At 34.4% G+C, this 19,262-nt stretch overlaps 1 protein-coding gene across 1 annotated transcript; it reads right to left on the bottom strand.

Moving 5' to 3' along the window:
* Window positions 1-10,160: 10,160 nt before the first annotated feature.
* Window positions 10,161-12,153, bottom strand: LOC143539210 (plasma membrane-associated cation-binding protein 1-like). Its single transcript, XM_077032590.1, has 5 exons — window positions 12,044-12,153; window positions 11,422-11,582; window positions 11,100-11,189; window positions 10,863-10,947; window positions 10,161-10,716 (listed from the first exon to the last, which is right to left on the bottom strand). The coding sequence occupies exons 2-5, from the start codon at window positions 11,530-11,532 to the stop codon at window positions 10,376-10,378; spliced, it is 627 nt and encodes a 208-aa protein (XP_076888705.1). The 5' UTR covers window positions 11,533-11,582; window positions 12,044-12,153; the 3' UTR covers window positions 10,161-10,375.
* Between the last annotated feature and the right edge of the window lie 7,109 nt (window positions 12,154-19,262).

The following is a 19,262-nucleotide window of genomic DNA, read 5'->3' as shown; positions in this document are numbered from 1 at the left end:
TCTTAAGGAGAACTGTTGTAACATCTCGAAATTTCTAATCGAAATTTCTAAAATAATATTAATTATATTATTTAATATTGGTGGAAAAGTTTACTCGGGTTAGTGGTGAAATAATAAAATAAAGTAGAAGTTATTATGAGTAGGGTTTGTGTTGGGTTAAGTAATATGGGTGATGGACTTGGGTTATTAAAGGAAAGACCATGGGCTTAAGCCCATGACCCATAATATAAATACTTTAATTATGCCTTAATCCATCGATTCTCATCCATTCCATACACCACCCAAAACACACACTTAGCTCTCTCTTATCTTGCTTTCTCTCTCTAGCCGAAATCACCAAGAAATCCGAGCATCAACCCAAGGTAATGATAGTATGATATGGTATAGATCCAAATCCTCTAGATCTAGTCGCGAAACGACGAGCCGACGCCGTTTAAACCGTTAAAGTCACGGGATCCGGGTGGAATCAGGTATAAACCGATCAAAGGATAAGCTTAGGGATCACCCTAGCCCAGATCTGGATCAAACGAGACGAAAAATGGTGAAAACGGTGGTGAAACAAGTGAGGTCTCTCTTTTCGAGCGAGATCCCGGTTTTCCGGCGATGACGGCGCCGAAGAATGTGAGTACGAGGTTACGGTTGTCTCAAAGAATGTTCTGACCTAACCCTAATTCGTTACGGAAGCATAACGAAGTAACCACTATTCGCTATGCCAATTCGTTAAGGAAAGATGACGAATTAAACTCAATTCATCATGACCATTCGTTAAGTTGAAATAACGAATTAGAAGTAGTTCGTTACAATGAATAAAAAGTAGCTCGCCAAGTAATTCGTTAACGGAGAGCGGACGAATAAACCCCCAGTTCGTTATAATAGCCAATTCGTTAAAAAGATTCAATTCGTTATAAAGACCAGTTCGTCTTAAAGGTCCATTCGTTATGAGATAACGAATCAGATCACGCGCAAATGACGAATTAGGTTGTGTTCAGATAACGAATTAGGTTGTGTTCAGATAACGAGTTATGCTTAATTCGTTATAGCAAGCAAGTTAGCGAATTAAATGATAATTGAAAATCCTAATGGAAAATGTGTTAAGACAGTTAATGGAAATGAAATTTTTCCAAGTTGACCTGGCAGCTCGACCCCAGCCAGGGGCTTTGCCACTTGGACCTCGCTAGGAGCTGTCACCCCTAGACCCCTGCTGCCAGGGGCGCTGCCCCGGACCCCCGTTCGTTGAGGGTTATAATTAAACTAGAAACACGATATGGGTAGCGATAGATAATTGATACTTGTAATTGTTATACAGTTAGTTGCGCATAGTTAAAGAAAGGGATAACCGTTAGCGGAGAACGTAACCGCAATCAGGTGAGTTTCTAGCCCCACTTCCTTGTTATGTTTTCGGGGCTATGTGCATACTCGATGTGAAGTGTGAATACACTTACCTTAAGTGGTAAGTGTATGCTATAATGTTTGATATGATATATATATATAGATGTTATGAATGGATGTCAGTCGATGCGTGAACGATCTTCGAATATTGCACGTGTAGACAGGGAAAGTAACGTTTGATGGTGCGTGAACGATCTTTGGATATTGCGCGTACCGTTAATGGGAATGATCTACAAGTGGTTATTATTATGTGTAAATGTTATGATGTAACTTGGTCATTATATAAATGATGTAATGATCAAAAGTGTGTTGTAGACAAGTAGAGGTAGGTGCTGTTTGTTTTTCCTCAAAAGCACTTCTGCACCTCTTCTGTCTGCGCCGCGCAGACCACGCGCAGACGTTGGGCTCTGCAGTGTGTTTGTTTTTGCGAAGACGTTTCATTAAAAAACTTCTGCGCGTCCTCTTCCCCTAGAAGTCTTGTACATGTGACTTCTCACCTCTTCTCCACTTCTTCTTCTTCTTTGTTCCTTCATCATCAGACACTTCACTCCAACCCTTTCTCCTCTCCAACCCTAACCTCTCTTCCTCCACTCCTCCACTGTCTTGGCCGACGGCGGCCTCCACTCCACCTCCTCCACTCCTCCACTTCTCCACCACCGCCTCCACTCCTCCACCGCCGGCCCCTCCACTTACCATCAAGCTCAATCAGGGTTGACCCGGATGGACCAGGTTTTCACCCGGTTAACCGTATATCACAGGCGAGGTCATACCCGCACCCGATTGTAGACACCTCCTTCTCAGCCGCTGATTGAAGATAGAAGAAATTGTTATTGTAAATTGACATCGGAATTCTCGAATCAATTGGGGTTTCTGGGTTTTGGAATTTATTTATTTATAAAATTGGTGGGTGTGAATGCCAGGTGGAAATTGATTAGTTAATGGTGTTTACCCATAATGAATGATATGAACGTAAATGGTGTAAGGGGTTGAACTTTCGGACCCAAATTCCTTTATCCGGAGCATGATTTTGAATTGATGATATCTCTCAAATTAAGATGGTGTTTGGGATTGCTTATCAAAACAACTTATTAACTTTTAAATTTTATAAATTAAAAAGATGTATGGGTAACGTTATTTTTTAACTTTTTAAAGAAGGAAAAATGAGTTTTTGATATGTCAGAAGGGAATGACTTATCAAAACAACTTATAAAAGTTAAAAAGAGGTAATATATAAGCAATCTCGGCCTTATTAGTCATTTTGATTGGTTACTTACGCTAAATTTAGATTTATGTTTGAACAGCGGGAGTTGAAGTTGAAAGGTACTTGCTTTTATATAAAGGTTTTGTTTTTAATGACTTTATTTTAACAGTTTGCAGACGTTAAAAAACAAACAGTCTTCTTCTTACAGTCTGCAGATGTTTGGTCCACCTCTTCTGCTGCAGATGCCTGCAGATATGGTCCGCAGACTGCAGATGTTTTACCTCTGAAAAACAAACAGCACCGTAGAGTGTGATAGAAGTGGTAAGGGTCTAGTAAGGGTGTTAGTGGCATGACTATAGTACGTGGTAGGGTAAGCCTATACGTGCCTTCGTTATTAAAGTGGCATAACGTGAGTGTGTGGTAGGGTAAGCCTATACATTCCTTCATTATTAAAGTGGCATAACGTGAGTGCATGGGAGGGCAAGCCTCTATGTGCTTCCGTAAACAAGTGGCTAAGACGTAAGGGGTAGTTAAGTGGTTAAGCGGTAAGGTGAACAGGTTAAACAGTGGACTATGTGCCTTCGGACACATACATAAATGCATGTAATGGTTGTATGGTAAGTTGCTTGATTAACTAGAACTCACTCAGCGTAGCTGACTTTAGTACGCATGCATGTGAGTAGATTAAGGAGCTACCATGAGGATGGCACATGGCAGGATTGAAAGGCTGGCATATGAAGATGGAAGAAATGATGTTTTAAATGTGATGTTTCACTATATGGTTTTGAGGAAAATATTTAATGTTTTGTAACGAATAGTTGAAGTTAACGTTTCCGCGAAAAGTTTTAATTAACTCTGATTTGTAAGAACTGTGTTTATGAGTAAATACAATGCTAAAGTAGGGCACCGGGAGCGGGGCCTTATGACTGTCTGGTCAAGCATCGAAAGAATAAGTTTCTTATGTATCCGTGATTCCTCCAACTGATTATTCAAGACTTAATACCGGATCTCGAGATTGATCAGAATTTGCTAAACGATGTGTTAGTATTAGAACACATGATTGCTGACACAATGAAGCGTATAAAGACATATCATAAGCAGAAAGATGAGGATAGACCGAGGGTCAAACATTTGATTGGTTATCAGGAGAATCTAGAGTATGTATGTTCTTCTAATGACCATTGGATCCACGATGATTTGGATTCTGAATGACAAGGGGGACCAGGTGGGAACGTTAGTGGTAATGATGGTGGTGATGATGGTGATGGTGGAAATTGTTGTAATGGGGGAGATCGTCGACGGGTTTAGGTTAAGGCAGCTAGCTCTCAAGATGCTCAACGTAAACGGAAGGGAAAGGCGGTGATGAAGGAACAGCCGTCGAAACGTCGTGTTACGAGGGGAGAAGGTGTGGAGATTGGTCCACAAATACCAAGGTCGTTTGCTCAAAAAATGCCAGTTGTGTCGCCTACTGTTAGCACTCTGCTCATTACTCTTACGACGACCGCATCATCTGACCCGAGATTTGCTTCGATTCCACAATCTTTGCTATCTTCGATGCCAACATCTCCTGTTACATCAATGGTGACTTCTCCAGCTACGACAATGATGCAGATACAACCTCTGGCCTTATCATTTATGAGGGTTACTCTTCCACAAGGCCCGGTGCAGCCTGTACTTCCTATATTTCATACTCTGGTGCTTGCACAACAAACGGATATGCTACTGAATTTGATTCACCTTCAAGAGAATCAAATGGCTGCCGATCATCATCAATTGACTCGAAAGACAATGTTAATCAATCAAACCTAGACGAACTCCTTACGAAGAACTAAATCTAGCAATCCTAATCAACAAAGATCTGACAAATATCCTATCACCTTACAACTCTTTAGGTTAGCAACACTTTTAGTTGTTTAATTAATAATATAGTTATTATGATCTTATACAAATTCAATCATAAAATAGTTAAAAACACACAATAGATGACCTAACAAAATCATATTCTATGAAGCAATCACCAAGGATAATGTGGAACAATAAAACTGATCAATCAAAACCAATCACGCATATGCATCAATTAAATAAAATCAAAACAATACTGATTCTTAAAACCATAACCAAGTAAATCCAAATAAAAATTAAACGTTATCGAAGATTCATCGATAGCCTAGGCAGTCTATAACATTTAGCCTAGAATCAAAAAATCAAAAACAATAATCATAAAGGAAAACATTGTGGAAAACAGTAGGAACGAAAAATTAAAGGCAATAAAACTCATAGTCTTCGATCTTGATCAAGTAGCACTTCACCGAATGATTCCTTGTCTTCAAAACCACCATATTATGCAATCCTAAGCTCTAAGAAACTCAAAATTCGGCTCTAGTTCGTAGGGTATTTGTCAGGTTAAGGTTAAGGGTGTTTACATAGTATAAATGGGTCTTAAACCTGACAAAACGGGGAACTTGATGGAAATTTGGGCTCTAGGCGCCGCGCGACCAGGAAGGCCTATGTTGGCCGCTCATAGGCATCCAATGGTCGGTCCAACCGGCTATCTCTATGGTTTCTTCCTGATTCGTTTCGGCTTCTTGTTTAAGCTTATTTTGCCTCGTTTTTCACCCTTTTCAACCACTTTCAACTTCTGAAACCTATAAAATACAAATATGTTAGTGGTATACAAATTCTAACTAAAACAAAAAAAACTAATAAAATAATATATTAAATATACAAGGAGAATATAAATAATTATCAGTATATCAGTCTTGGTGACTTCAGAACATGAGCATAATAATACCTATTTTGGATATTTGAGTTATTTTGGTTGGCTTCACATATGTAGATCAAGATGCGTAGTTCTTCATCAGATCACTTAAAGAATCATACTTTGTTGACTTTGATCCAAGGAAGTACTTTCTGCTTCCTGGCCTTGAACTTTTGAACTAGATGCACTTGCTTACATTTCTTAAACACATGCTCTTCTTGATTACATTTGAAGCATGCATTGAATGGTTTCTTGACCCACATCACTACTACTTCCTATATCATCATCTTCAACATTTCTACTTCCACCCGCACCATTACCTCCATTAGTACCATCATCACCATCATTACCATCTTCTTTGTCACCTTATTTGTCTTTATTTCCAACATCTACATCATAATCATTTAAACACACTTTTAGGGAACCTGCTACATCAGTTAGCATTCTTTCAATTTCTATATTGTTAAACAAATCATCAAAAGATTTCTACTTCTGATTGAGCTTTAACATGCAACTCTTAAACCATCTCAAACGATTTAACAATCGCATTTTGTTGCATGAAGATATGTCTCTCTTGTCTGCAATTTCACCTCATTTATCCTGTTAGCTGAATCAGAATTATTATCATCTTGAAAAATGACACATTTATTGTCAGTAACAATATTTTCTTTATTCGACGGATTGATCGAATACACCACTGAATAGGAAGTAGTATCACATGAAGCTACAGATTCACTGTCATAATCATTAAACTGTTGTTTTGAACTCACGTTTAGCAGATAGCACATCTTTAGATGCATTGATGATCCTTATTCCCCGAGACATTTCGTATTTTATAGCTTAGTATCTAAACTCATGGTAGTCTTCTAAAGAAAAGTATTTTCTCAGTGGATTAGAATTGGCAACACTTGCAATCTCATGTGATGTTGTTAGTGTTTGAACATCTAATTATGCTTCAAGATCATCTGTTGTTTGATAATCTAAGCCACTAGTTGATCCTTCTGAGAATTAATATTCTGAATTGATTTGGCTCTCACTCTCTCTTGTTGAAGCATATACGGATGTTGGACCTAATTTCCAACATAATAGGCGAAAAAACCGGGTGATCCGTGTGAAGTTTTTTAAGGTGAGAAGCTGACCGGTGAGAGACCGATCAAAACTTGTGTGAAGCAAGTTGTGGACGAGTTAATTTAGAAAGAAATAAGAGCCGTGTGAAGCGGAAATGATAAAAACCAAGATGCTGAAGACCAGTATGGTTGTGAAAGCCGAGAAGGTCAAGTTCATGGGTCAAATTAAACAAAAAGAGACATGATTGAAGTTGAAGAGCCACCTATTTCGATCGGAAATTAGGGGGGTGATTGTTGGACATAATTTCCAACATAATAGGCCCGTCATGTGTGGTGACCGAGTTGGACCAATTGAGCGCGTGGGATTCATTAATATGTAATGGGTTTATGGGGTTACAATAATGGTTTATTATGTTTGGTAATGTCTTGACTAGCAAGTTATGTTAGTCTATATAAACCGAGTTATGGTTAGACATTATAGAGGGTGAACTTGATGTAACCAAGTTAGGGTTTATCAATAGTCAAACCGAGTTCGGGTTTGAAAGATTGTAATCAATTTTTTAAGTTATATTTTTTGATTAATATATTTGAGAGTTATTCGTTTACTTCGTGTTTGATTATCGACCGGAACTTAAACGGATTCACTTTGATGGTCACTATTTGAAGTATCTCTCTCTTTGAAATGAATGTTGGAATGTCCTTAGTCTAAAAACTTTCCAAGCTTGTTTTATTTATAGATGGAACAATTACAGGTGATCAAGACACAAAACTTTCAATTAAATTAAGTTTACTCCTATTACTAGGAATGCATGTTCAAAACCAACCACAACTTCCTAATTATAACTATCTCTTAATTCAGCTTGACATGAACTACTTATATTTGCATACAAGTCCTTATGCAGGTGGGCCATGAGTAGAAAATAGATATTTTTTGAGAATGAGGAGTGAGAATATACAAATAATGGCCATGAGTAGAAAATAGATCATTTTTTGAGAATGAGGAGTGAGAATATACGAATAATTTCCGCTAGGTTGGCGGAGGAACCTCATCAGTTTTGTAACCATATCATCCTTAAGTTTGGTTTTTTGGTCGTTGTTTACCTAAAGACTCGGTAAGTTGTTGATTTAATAAATTCCATTTTCAATTTTTGTCAGAAGTTTAACAATTTCACTTCTAAATTCACTAAGTATAAAGTTAAATCATCAATTAAAAACTTTTTACCAAAGCATTGCTGTTTTAAGGTTTGAACTTCAGATAAAATGTCATCAAGGTCCAGTTCATAGCATAATTCATTTTTCTTCATTTCTAAGCTTATTTTATCAATATTGGTCTTTTCATATGTTATATATTGGTTAAGGTTATGATAATGTATAACATTTGCAAGATCATGTGTACAAAGTTTGTAACATACCTCAACTGGCATGCTTGATCCATTTCAGCTTGATTATCAACACCATTGCTTCCCTATCTACCGGCCATCTTCATTGTAACATCTTCATTGGTAATAGAACTTTCCGTTGATGACCCAAGAGTTTGTGGTCTAGCGGTATTAAAGTGTTGGATAAGACTTTGACTTTCCATGTGATGAGAGTTTAAATCTTGTAAGTAACAAAAAAATATGTAATTCAAACCATTCAAAAACTATATTATTGAACTGTCACGTATATTGTTTAAAATTACTTCACACTCCAAAACAATAATCAACCAACAACTCAACTCAACACCAACAAACATTTTAAAGCTATGGTCTTTATCTCAACTAAGAACTAACTTAATTAGCGTATCAGATTCTGAACACGTACTAATCTCGATTGTAAGCTTAACCATCTGTTGAAACAATCTATTCTTATAGTTAGCTAAGAAATAATAAATGTAGTAGAGTAATAGAGTGATACCTTAATTTATGTCTAAACATACTCTTTCATGTTACCTTAAAATTAAGTTACTAACACAAGTACTGTCTTGAGATTTCGACCAACCGGTGTTACTTCATTGTCATCTTCTTTTAATTAGAAAGGCTACTTGTGGTTGATGGATTGGCGTACCTAGAATAAATTTTGATGAGTGTGGTTGGATAATAATAATGATAATAACAATATTGAAGATTATACTCCAAAATAGTAGAAAGTGATTGGTTTGACCAATCATATCTCCACCACTCATAATAATACATGTCGTGATATTTTTTTAATATAATATTAAAATATGTGTAATCTGATGGCAGCACATAGCTAAATTTATAATTTATTTATATCAGAATGAAATGAGTTTATTTATTTGATATATAGTTGCGTGCAGACAACCTCCACCCACCTCCGATCTCTATCTTCAAATTTTCATTTGTGTTGAGGACTAGTCTAAGTATCACGTCACCCATTGCTTCATTTCTTACCTTTAAAATATCGATGGTTTCATTGTTTCAATTACCCACACACATGTATAACAACCATATATATATATCGGTTGAGTTTATGTAAGAATTCTAAAAAAATTAATAACTTCAAGAACTCTTAACAACCAATCATCTTTTTTCCAACTTTTTATATACTAACTTCATTTTGGAGTAGATTTATCATTTTTTATATAAATTTGTAAATACACAAATTAGGATGTATATGCAATAACAAATTTACATATATGTACAAAAGTTTAGATGTGCATAAAAAATAATTTCATAAGTGTAATCATTAATATACATGTTATATAATATAAAAATATTTAAAAAAGTAGTTGTTTGTTAAGAGTTATTAAAGTTGTTAAATTAGAAGATTTTAAATAAACCTCATCCTTTAAGTATACATATATGAATTATAAAATATAACTTCTTAATTAACTCCGTCCACATACAATAAAAAATTTTAATGCATCATTAGTGGTTCAAACACAGGGAAAAAAAGAGGGTTAGTAGATAATTTTTATTGTGAAAAGCCTCAATTCTAAATTATGTTTTGTTTATTAAAGAAGAAATCCGTTCAAAAAAAATAATAAACTTGAAAATATGAGACCGGTATTAGTACATCCTATTTTCGTGCTCATGTTTTTATTCTATTTTTTTTTCTTTTTCTTAAGTTGATAACCTTGATTGATATAGTAGAAAAGCTTACTGGAGAGTGGAGACAAAGTTAATGCAATCAATGCATGATATCAACCCAAAATAAAAGTACAATATTATATTTAATACTCTACGTCCTTATCTTTTTGTTTTATTTTAACATCTTTTAGAGCATCCAAACTGAGACGTTTTTAGAAGAGATGGTATGATATGGAGAAAAGGGAAGAATAATGAACCTTTTTGTGTGTAAAATATTCAAGAACAAGGCTTGTTACCGAGTATTTGAGAAAATGTTTTTTTGTTTTTTGTTGGTTTGATGTTTTATGAAAGAGGCTGTTTAGATAGCATGACTTTTAGAACCAAAATAATGGTGATTTTAAAGTATTCATAACAAAAGCCCCTAAAACCAACTCCACGTCACTCACTCACCCCTGCTTCGGATTTGCCATTTTTACCGTCAAAATTGGCTCCAAGTATCACCCTACATGTCTCTTCTTTCCATCGTACATAACTCGGCATTGAGCATCCTTGCACAAGAACGTACTGCCTTCTCTCTTCATCATGCTTTCTCTCATCTATATTACACCCGGCCTCTCTCCTCAAAGAGATTTCAAAACCAAATATTGGAGACATTCAATAGTTTTCAATACAAGATTAACATAAAACTATTAAGAGAAAGTAGGAAACCAGTCACTATAAACGGTGAATAACTTATGTTTTAAGTATCATACACATTATACAACATTAATTTACAAGAAAGTTGAAACCAATACACCCAACAAAACGTTTTCACTGTATTACAAAAAAAGAAAGAATAACAAATTTGCCCAATAAGTAAATTTTTACAGAACCTTACAATTGATTTTCACAAACCATTGATCATACCACACATCATTGTAGGACCCAATCAGCATGCCTTTGGTGGCTCTGCTGGGGCTACTTCCTCAGCCTTGGCCGCCTCGGGTTCTGCTGTTTTCTCAACCTCGGCTACCACAGCCGCCACCTCATCTTTCTTCTCTTCCTCCACCACAATTTCCTTCTCTTTGCTGCTTGTTTCTTCTGCTGGAGCCGCTTCTTTTTCTGGTTCGGCTGCTGGCGGCACCTCTTCTTTCTTCTCTTCAACTTCTTTTTTCTCTTCAACCACTATGAAAGTCGAAACCTTTTCAAACACAAAAAAGATAGGTCCTTCCACATAGGCCGGTCCGTACTTGATGCATGCTTCATGAGCTGGTTTCGATCCCGGAAATTCTAGCAAAAAGGAAAAAAAAAAAAAAAGACAAGTTTTTTTTTAATGTAGCCATACATACGTATAACCCGTCAATGATCCAAACGACCGTTAGAAAAAAAAAAAAAAAAAAAAAAAACTAGGCCAGACATGTGTAAAACATATTTACCTATTTTGGAGAGTTCTTCAAGGAACTTTTCTACTGCCGAAGAAACCTTTTTCAAGGCACCCTCCTTGCGTTCCTTCACTACAGCCTGTTAAGTTTCGAAATCAATAATTGAGTTTAATTATCACTGTCGCTGTCTTTGTGTTAAATAATACTCCTCATTTTATTTTATTTTTAATACTTTATTTAATAAATATTTTATATTTGTTGTTAACCAAAAGTAATTACAGATTTAATCACCTTGATTTCGGCAGTAGAAGCTTCATAGATTTCAAGAACTTTAGCTTGGAGTTCAGTCTTCTTCTCCTCAAACTCTTTGCCATAATCCTCCTGCGTGTGAATTAATATCTTTCATATTAAAATTAAATATTGGATACTAGAAAGAACTAATACGTCATATTATACCAATAATTAACTCATAACGTACACAACTAAGATTAGCTGTTGACGTTTTATATTTATCATTACTTGGTTTGTTTTATTATTAATATTTTTTTCATTTAAATCTCTTTGTAAAATAGATCGGTTACTTAAATTAGTTCTTTCGATTTCTTTCACATACCTTAGCACCATCGAAGGTCTTGCAAGCTTCGGCGGCCGCAGCCTTTTTTGCGTTGTTTTTCTCGAACAACTTCTTGAATTTTGGCACCACAGTCGATTTCCAGTAACCCATTTTTTTGTTTTTTCTTTAAATATTTTTCTTCAGATACAACCCTGCACCAACTACAACCATATATTTTTAGATTTTAATAATTATAATTTATAACCACATATCCACCATGCATGTTTAAATCCAGAATTAAAGCAAGCTAGATTTAAACTCACGTCTAAATGGAACTCTAAACCAATACAAATTAATCAAGATCAGTATGAATTTAATTCTAGTAATATGTCAATCCTTTTTACAAATATATATTGTGTTCTAAATTTCTAATATATGTAAATATATATAAAACATCAATCAACTACGACCATATACTTGATTAAACCGATAAGTTGATGAACTTGAAGGATTTTAATAACGAAGAACCGGCGTGATCAAAGGACAAAAAAGACATCAAATCAACTAAGTATTAACTGTGAAGATGATATATAATTATTATCAAAACAACATACAAAAGTTAAAGCTTTTGATCGGCCGAATAAACATATATGAGAAAGAAAGAAAGAATCTAATTAGATACCTGAGAGAACAAGTGGATTGATTGATGAACACAAGTTTTGAAATTGAGTGGTAATTAACCGGATGTGACCACAAGGTTATAAGAGCTTTCCAAACCTTTGCCCATCTATATATTTTATTCTTCTTACATTATTGTTATATTTAACACCCTCCCCCACCCTAACTCGTTTAATTACTATTTTGCCCTTCGAATCATGTCATCATCCTTAATCTCGTTTTAACATTTTTATTATTTCTAATTTATTTCTCTTTTTATTCATAATAAAATTAAATAAAAAATGGTTGAAAACGTTTCATCTATTGAAATAAAAAAATGGACAAATTTTGTTTATATAATTTGCGTGTACGTTAATTAGTAAATAATATTAAGACTATACCTACACATCTAAACATATGTAGGTCGGGTAATTGTTTAAAGTTTTGTAAACACTAACAAATTTAATGGTATTTAGCATATATAACATACGGTTTTTTTTTATTTATGATGCAACAAAGGAAAAAAAAATATTAACTATTTATAAAGAAAAATATTGAACAATCTTAGTTTTTATTTTCATTTTCACAGTAATTTGTAATTCGATAATAAATTGCACCTTATCAGCAAGGTTGTAAACGTCTATGCATCAATAAATCCTTGATTAATCGTGCGTTGGTTTTGTTATAAGATTGACTTAATTTGGTTAAAACTGAAAAATTTATATATAAAGTTTGGGGTGCGCGCGTGTGTGTATTTGAAATATTACATATAAATTTTAATCCGATAAATTTTGTTAATCTTGATTAATCGTTAGTTCCTATATCACCTACTGCTTGACTAATGGCTAGCGATTTCTACAACACTGTCTATCGGTATATTTGTATGTCATATATAACTAAAGGAGTTCAAGTAATTTATTAAATATGTTGGAAAACGTATTAATAAGAAATAAAAACAAACAATTGTATTCCCTTTTTTAATTATAGGTTATGCCAAAACAGATATATATTGGTTTCGATATTCCTATTTGGTAATTTGTAAAATTTACGTTCAAAATTTAGAAGTTGCATGTCATGTATATATAGACTGCATGGCCAATACTAATAATTTTAAAAGTTACATTCTAATTAGTTATATCGAAATTATATTTCTAAAAGTTACGTGTTGCTTGTGGTTAGCAAACACTCATGATTCTTAACTGTGTTTATTAAAAAAATAATCGCAAATTGGCAATTAACTATTATCTATTAACTATAATTAATTGTAAAGGCTTATTCAAAATTTCCCATAAATAATTACAAGTTGGTTCTTAATTAATCATATATTATAGGGGCAAAAGATACACAATAATACCTTAACGTATTGTATGTACGCGAATCTCTTTTTTCACGAATCGATCCATGAAATCACATCCCAACATCTCGGAATCATCAATACATACCCAACTAATCATCGATTCACCGAAAAAACAGATTTGGATCGTTAATCGTTCAATTTTTTACTTTTTTTCACGAAACCCGTTTTTGAGCGTTTTAGTTTTGGCTGATCATATTAGGTTTCCGGCTGAGCGTTTTAGTATTTTTGCCTTTAAGCGTCTCGCGTACCTATCGTACGTTAAGGCATTATTGTACAGTATCTCAACCCATATTATAAGAACCGTGATTAATTAAAATTTCCTAATACTTATAATAGCTTTTGATAAAAGCAAAATAGATAACAATTTTCAGATGACCGTTATAATTATAAACGTAAATAAAATGATATCAAATAAGTTTACATATTTATACTATATATAGAGCATGAGTGAGGGATCTCTCAATTTTTAAAAGTTACCAAACTTGTTGTTTTTAACCATTTTGTCTTTTAGCAAAAGCAAAATCATGTGATGGTTGATTTTTAATTTATTCAAAAAAAAGTTACAAGTCTGGTCTTTTAATTTTAATCACATTTTGATAATTTATACATTAGTTACATATATACCCCTTATTTTAAACCAACTACCTCAACAATGTTTAAACGTTTATAACTTTTTCACACGCTAATAGTTTTTTAAAAACACTATACCATAAAAACAAGTATTTTATTCTCTTTAATTTAAGTATGGTATTATATACTATTTTCATTTTAAAAACTTAACATGTTACGGATTACCGTTAAAGACCGGCAAACGAATCGGGCGGGTTCGGTCGTTCAGGTCATGGGTCTAAAAGGTTAAGGTTGCAATGAGTCAATACAAAAAAGGTTAATTTGGTTTGGTTCGGGACGAGTTTGGGTTGAAATGGTTCAAGTCATAACGAATTTCAGGTAGCGGAATCGGTTGCGGGTCAAGATGAGTTCAATGTAACGTTACGTGTGCACCGACACCTGATTGTGCACGTACAGTCGTTGCGTGACCTGCTTACCAACACCAGTTAAGATTCCAATGCCACAATACAAGCATACTATCTTCCGGTTACGCGCGTACTATTGTGAAGTCCCACACATACAGACACGGTAACACCGGTTACGCATCCGATGTCATGTTTGTGTGCATACCCCGACGCATAGCGCGAACACGTAGCTAGTGAAAAGAAACATGGGGGTTCATAAAAAAATAAAAAAGGAAACAATTTAGTTTCAAAAACAGGCGTTTGACTAAGTAATATTTAACCATCAATTCTTTTTATTAATTTGTTGTCTTTCATTTATTTTTTACCTTTTTTTCCTGTCATAATGTATTTCCCTAGTGTCAATTAAACACGAACTCGATTAAACAAAACTGTTTTTAAGGAGATATCCGGGTGATCATCCATTCCTCTCGACTCTCGTCAAAATGTTAAGCATTCAAATCATGCTATGTACATGTTTGATTGTACTAATAATAACTAATACAGATTAAATCAGTGGCGTACATACTCTTTGAGTAGGGGGGTCGGCCGACCCCTGTGAGAAAAAATTTTTAGCGGTATATATATGTTAAAATCTCGACCGACCCCTGTGAAATTTTGATACCGACCCTGTAGAATTTCAAAAACGACAAAAAGACCTTGTAAAAATTCGAGAACGACCCCCATGAAATTTCGAAACCTGCCATAATAAAAAATAAATTTACATTTATAGTTTTATAAATGTATATAAATAATTGAATTTGAGTTTAATTGAAACGAATTTAAAACAAATTTAAGCTCAAATGCATAATCAATCTTATTTCTAAGTTTTAAGTCCAAGCTCAATACTCTCAACCTAATATACATTTAACTTATTAAAAAAGGTTACAATGACACAAATAAATTGCTAGATGAGTTCAACGGATTATAAGAGCTTTTATCTTTAAAGAAAATGTTTCGATTTTAGACATACGTTGGTTTATTCACCAACTTCATTTGTATTGGTTTATCGTTTATTGAGGCTAGCTCTCGTATTACTCGTCGCAACCGCAAATGTTGAAAATACTTTTACGTGAAGTCAGTTTTGCGTAATTAAATGGGTGATGAGAATTTAAACGATAGTTGGATTTGTTTTATTGAAAAAGACATGCGTACTATATGATGTTTTTGTAAGCTTCAAAAAAATGAAAACCCATAAAAAACAATTTTAGACATATGACATTTTATTTATGCATTTCTAATGAAGTTTCACGTATTATTATTTGTTTGATTATCTTTTTCGTATATTACTCAAGCTGACATAATTCTAGCCGATCGGAGGGGCCCAACTGGTCCAAAAAAATTATATACCGATTACTTGATATGACCGGCCGGACGGGATCGTAAAAAAAATTATGTAGCGATTGGTCAACTGAATACCGACTAAAAAGTTTTCCGACCCTGTGAGAAAATTTTCTGGATCCGCCACAGGATTAAATGTCAGTTAAAAAGAGTAAAGTGTCAAAATTGTCCATCAGGTTTGGTCGATTATGCGACTTTAGTCCAAAATGTTTCTTTTTTGCAATTGAACAATTGAAGTTTCCCATTTGTTGCCAATTTCGTCCAAATTGCTAATCCTGTTAGTTTTTCTAATCGTTAAATTAAGGGTATTTTGGTCCATTTACTTAGTTTTATTTTAGTATTTAAAATTATTTAGTCTTTTTTATAAGGGAAAATTTTTGAAATAGACCAAAAGAAGGGAGAGAAGTTCAAAATAATCCAAAACTTGTTCAGATTCCAGTTTTAGTCCATCGAAAACCATCGGCGTCAATGTATTTGGATTTCCACGGATGGTTTTCAACTACCACTGACGTAATGACATGTGTAAAGGCGCTGGCGCAAAACCAAGGTTTTCCATTGAAACCTGTCTGGGTTGTTACTTTTGAAATGAAAATCATCTCCACAAAACCATGGTTTTCCAATAAAATCTATCTGGCTCGTGAGTTTTCAAAAATCATCGAATTCCGCGTTTTTTTAAATTCATCTTCTCGGATGAATCTCAAGTAAATTTCGTCTTCAGGGAAGATTTTCAAAAAAGTTTGAAAAAATTATAGTATTTGTTTATTAATTTCATTACACTCCTAATGTTATCTTTTTAAATTCATAACATTTAATTCCTCTTACATGATCTTGAAAATTCAAGTTCAAATTCCATAAATGAATTCATCAACTGGTGTTCTAGTTTCCCCAGCTAACATCAGTTTCTCAGCCCAAACGTTTTGGCAATTGCAAAATGGAAATACCTTCTCTCCAAGATCAAAGCTAGTCACAAGAACATCAACATGTTTTGGCCTGATTTTATCGGCCTTCACAAATCTCTTAAAAACCCCAATGATAAGCTTCAGGCCGGGTACAGAATTGAACGATGTAGGTCTTTTCCCAACCTGTGACACTATGCTTCCATGATAAAACGAACCGAGGAAACCAGGAGCCATATAAACAACTTAAATCCTATCACCTTTCTTAATTTATTGTTGTAGTTTAGATCTTTTTTGTTAATTCATGAGAAAAAGGAGAAATGGCCGGACAAATAAAAGAAAGGAGATAAGATATAATTTGACAAACGTAAGAGACAAATTATTGAATTTTTTCAAACCTTTTTGAAAATCATCCGAGGAGATTAAATTCATTGTAAAATTATCAGTTTTTTCAAACTTTTTGAAATTCATCTAAGGAGACTAAATACACTGGAAAATATCGGTTTTTTCATACTTTTTTAAAAATCATCTGAGAATATTAAATTCACTTTAAATGCATTTGAGAAGATGAATTTCAAAACACAAATTATCTTTTTTTTGAAAACTCACGGGCCAGATACATTTCTTTGCTAAAACATGTTTTTTGAGAAGATAAATTTAGAATAAAAAATAACGGCCCAAACAGATTTGAACTTAAAAATCTGGTCACCTTTACACGTGTCAGTACCTCACTGGTTATTGAAATTTGTGGCACGATTCTAGATACATCGACGAAGATTATTTTGGTTGGAATAAAATTGTAAATTATACAACTTTTAAACTATTTTAATCTTCTCTCTCATCTCATTTAAATAACCATTTTGAAATTTCTTTATAATCTTAGGGGGGAGTGGTGGTTCATTGTGATGGTTTTTCCATCACTTTGACCACCCAATGATGATGTGCCACATCACTCCATCCAAATCCATCGCTAGTGATGAAATTTAGTGGTGTGGTTGTGTGATGGACTAGTGTGATTGTTAGCTTGTAATGTGTGTTTGTTTGTGTGTGCTTGTGTTTAATATATTATAAATCAATCACACGTGATCACAACCACGGTTTTCCCCCATCACGCGTGATGGGGGGACCGGCAGCGGTGTTCCATGCTATATAACACGTGGTGGGAGTCCCATCACGGACCACCCCCACCCCCTTAAGTCCATAACATGAAGAGTTAGTACATGGGTCCCACTTTGTAACCACATTTTTTTAACACAAATCTCTATTCCCTACCCCCCCCCCTCCCACCTGTTTCCCCGCCTCGTTCTCTTCCGTTTAATCTTAACCAGCCAGACCACCATCGTTGAACACCACCGTCGGGGCCCAGAAATACCTCTTACCAGGTAACCCAATCATTTCTTCTCCCCACCCTAACTGACCTCCGTCAAACAACCACCTGCAATACGCCACATGAGCCCCTAAGCCTGCAACCGCCGCTAGTAACACCACCATCTCAATTTGACCAGAATTAGGGTTTTGAGGTCTTGTTAATTGCTTCTGTTTGGAAATCGTAGATCCATATATGTTCTTCTTGTTTGGATAGCAAGATGTGATTGAACTTGATAGGCGAATCGGGTGTCGATCGACGTCGTGAATTTCAATAACTTAAAATATCGATAGGTTTGTTATTAGTGGGGTTTCTGATTAAAACAGTGATGGAAAAGTCGAGATAAGGGAGGTCTGTCAGATGATTGAGATCGTGGTGGTTACCGGTGACGGGCCGCGTAGTGGTGATGGTCAGCGGTGGTTGCTGGGAAATGAGGGTGGGTTATTGAATTACTGAATAATAAAACATATAGATAGGTGAAAAGACACAATGCCCCACTGCCCCTGACTTAACGGTAAAAGTTAACAGAGTTAATGATATGGACGTAAATGTCAACAAGTGAGAAACCTCGATGATTTAGTTGCAAAAAGAAAGATTTTTAGACGAAAACTGCATGAATGATCAAACCTCAATGACGATTTTAGCACTTTACTCCAGTTAAAATATTTAAATAGTAACCCCGAAAATAAATTTAATACAATTTATAAAGCATATGCGTGGCAGGCAAAACTTTTGAACACATTTAGTTGGGAGGGTTTGAGAGGTCTTGAGTTCAAGTCGTGTAAACAACAACAATTATAAGAAATCAGTTGTTAAAAAAGTATAAGCTTAAATGTAGATGGTACTTAAACTAATTGATTCTAATTCGTTGATGTTAAAATCATACTCACATCAAAGAAAAAGGACAAGGAAATTAGTAGAATGAATATGACACGGAACTTGATTTGAAAATTGCATATTAGTTAATTGTTTTTAATAATTAATTATTTTCATATGTTTCATCTTATGCTTTAAGTGAGACTATAACCCAAAACTATTAGCTTATAAGGCATACATGTTTCCCCTTGATCAAGCTAGTAGTTAAACTAACAACTTATAAGGCATACATGTTTTCCTCTTATAGCATTCTTATTTCATTCTCCATCTTCATCTCTATAATTACACTATAAACATCATCTTTTCTCTTCCATTATCAATTAAATAATACATTTTATACTTTTATCATTATCTTTTATCTCTCCTTCACTCACAACCAATTTCAAAAACATTAAAAA

Source organism: Bidens hawaiensis, unplaced genomic scaffold (assembly GCF_021521415.1).
Source record: "Bidens hawaiensis isolate Kalapana, Puna unplaced genomic scaffold, B.hawaiensis_p1.1 tig00011824_1, whole genome shotgun sequence".
Taxonomy (NCBI): domain Eukaryota; kingdom Viridiplantae; phylum Streptophyta; class Magnoliopsida; order Asterales; family Asteraceae; genus Bidens; species Bidens hawaiensis.
Note: the sequence above shows the minus strand (reverse complement) of the source record. Positions and strands in the feature narration are given on the sequence as shown.

Bases quoted from the DNA above. Each gene is read 5' to 3' on its own strand.
- LOC143539210 (XM_077032590.1), bottom strand. From the start codon at position 11,532: ATGGGTTACTGGAAATCGACTGTGGTGCCAAAATTCAAGAAGTTGTTC. The intron at 11,190-11,421 runs GTATGTGAAAGA...ATTCACACGCAG, and splicing joins AGACCTTCGATGGTGCTAAG to GAGGATTATGGCAAAGAGTT. The intron at 10,717-10,862 runs GTAAATATGTTT...CCTTTTTGCTAG, and splicing joins TGAAGAACTCTCCAAAATAG to AATTTCCGGGATCGAAACCA.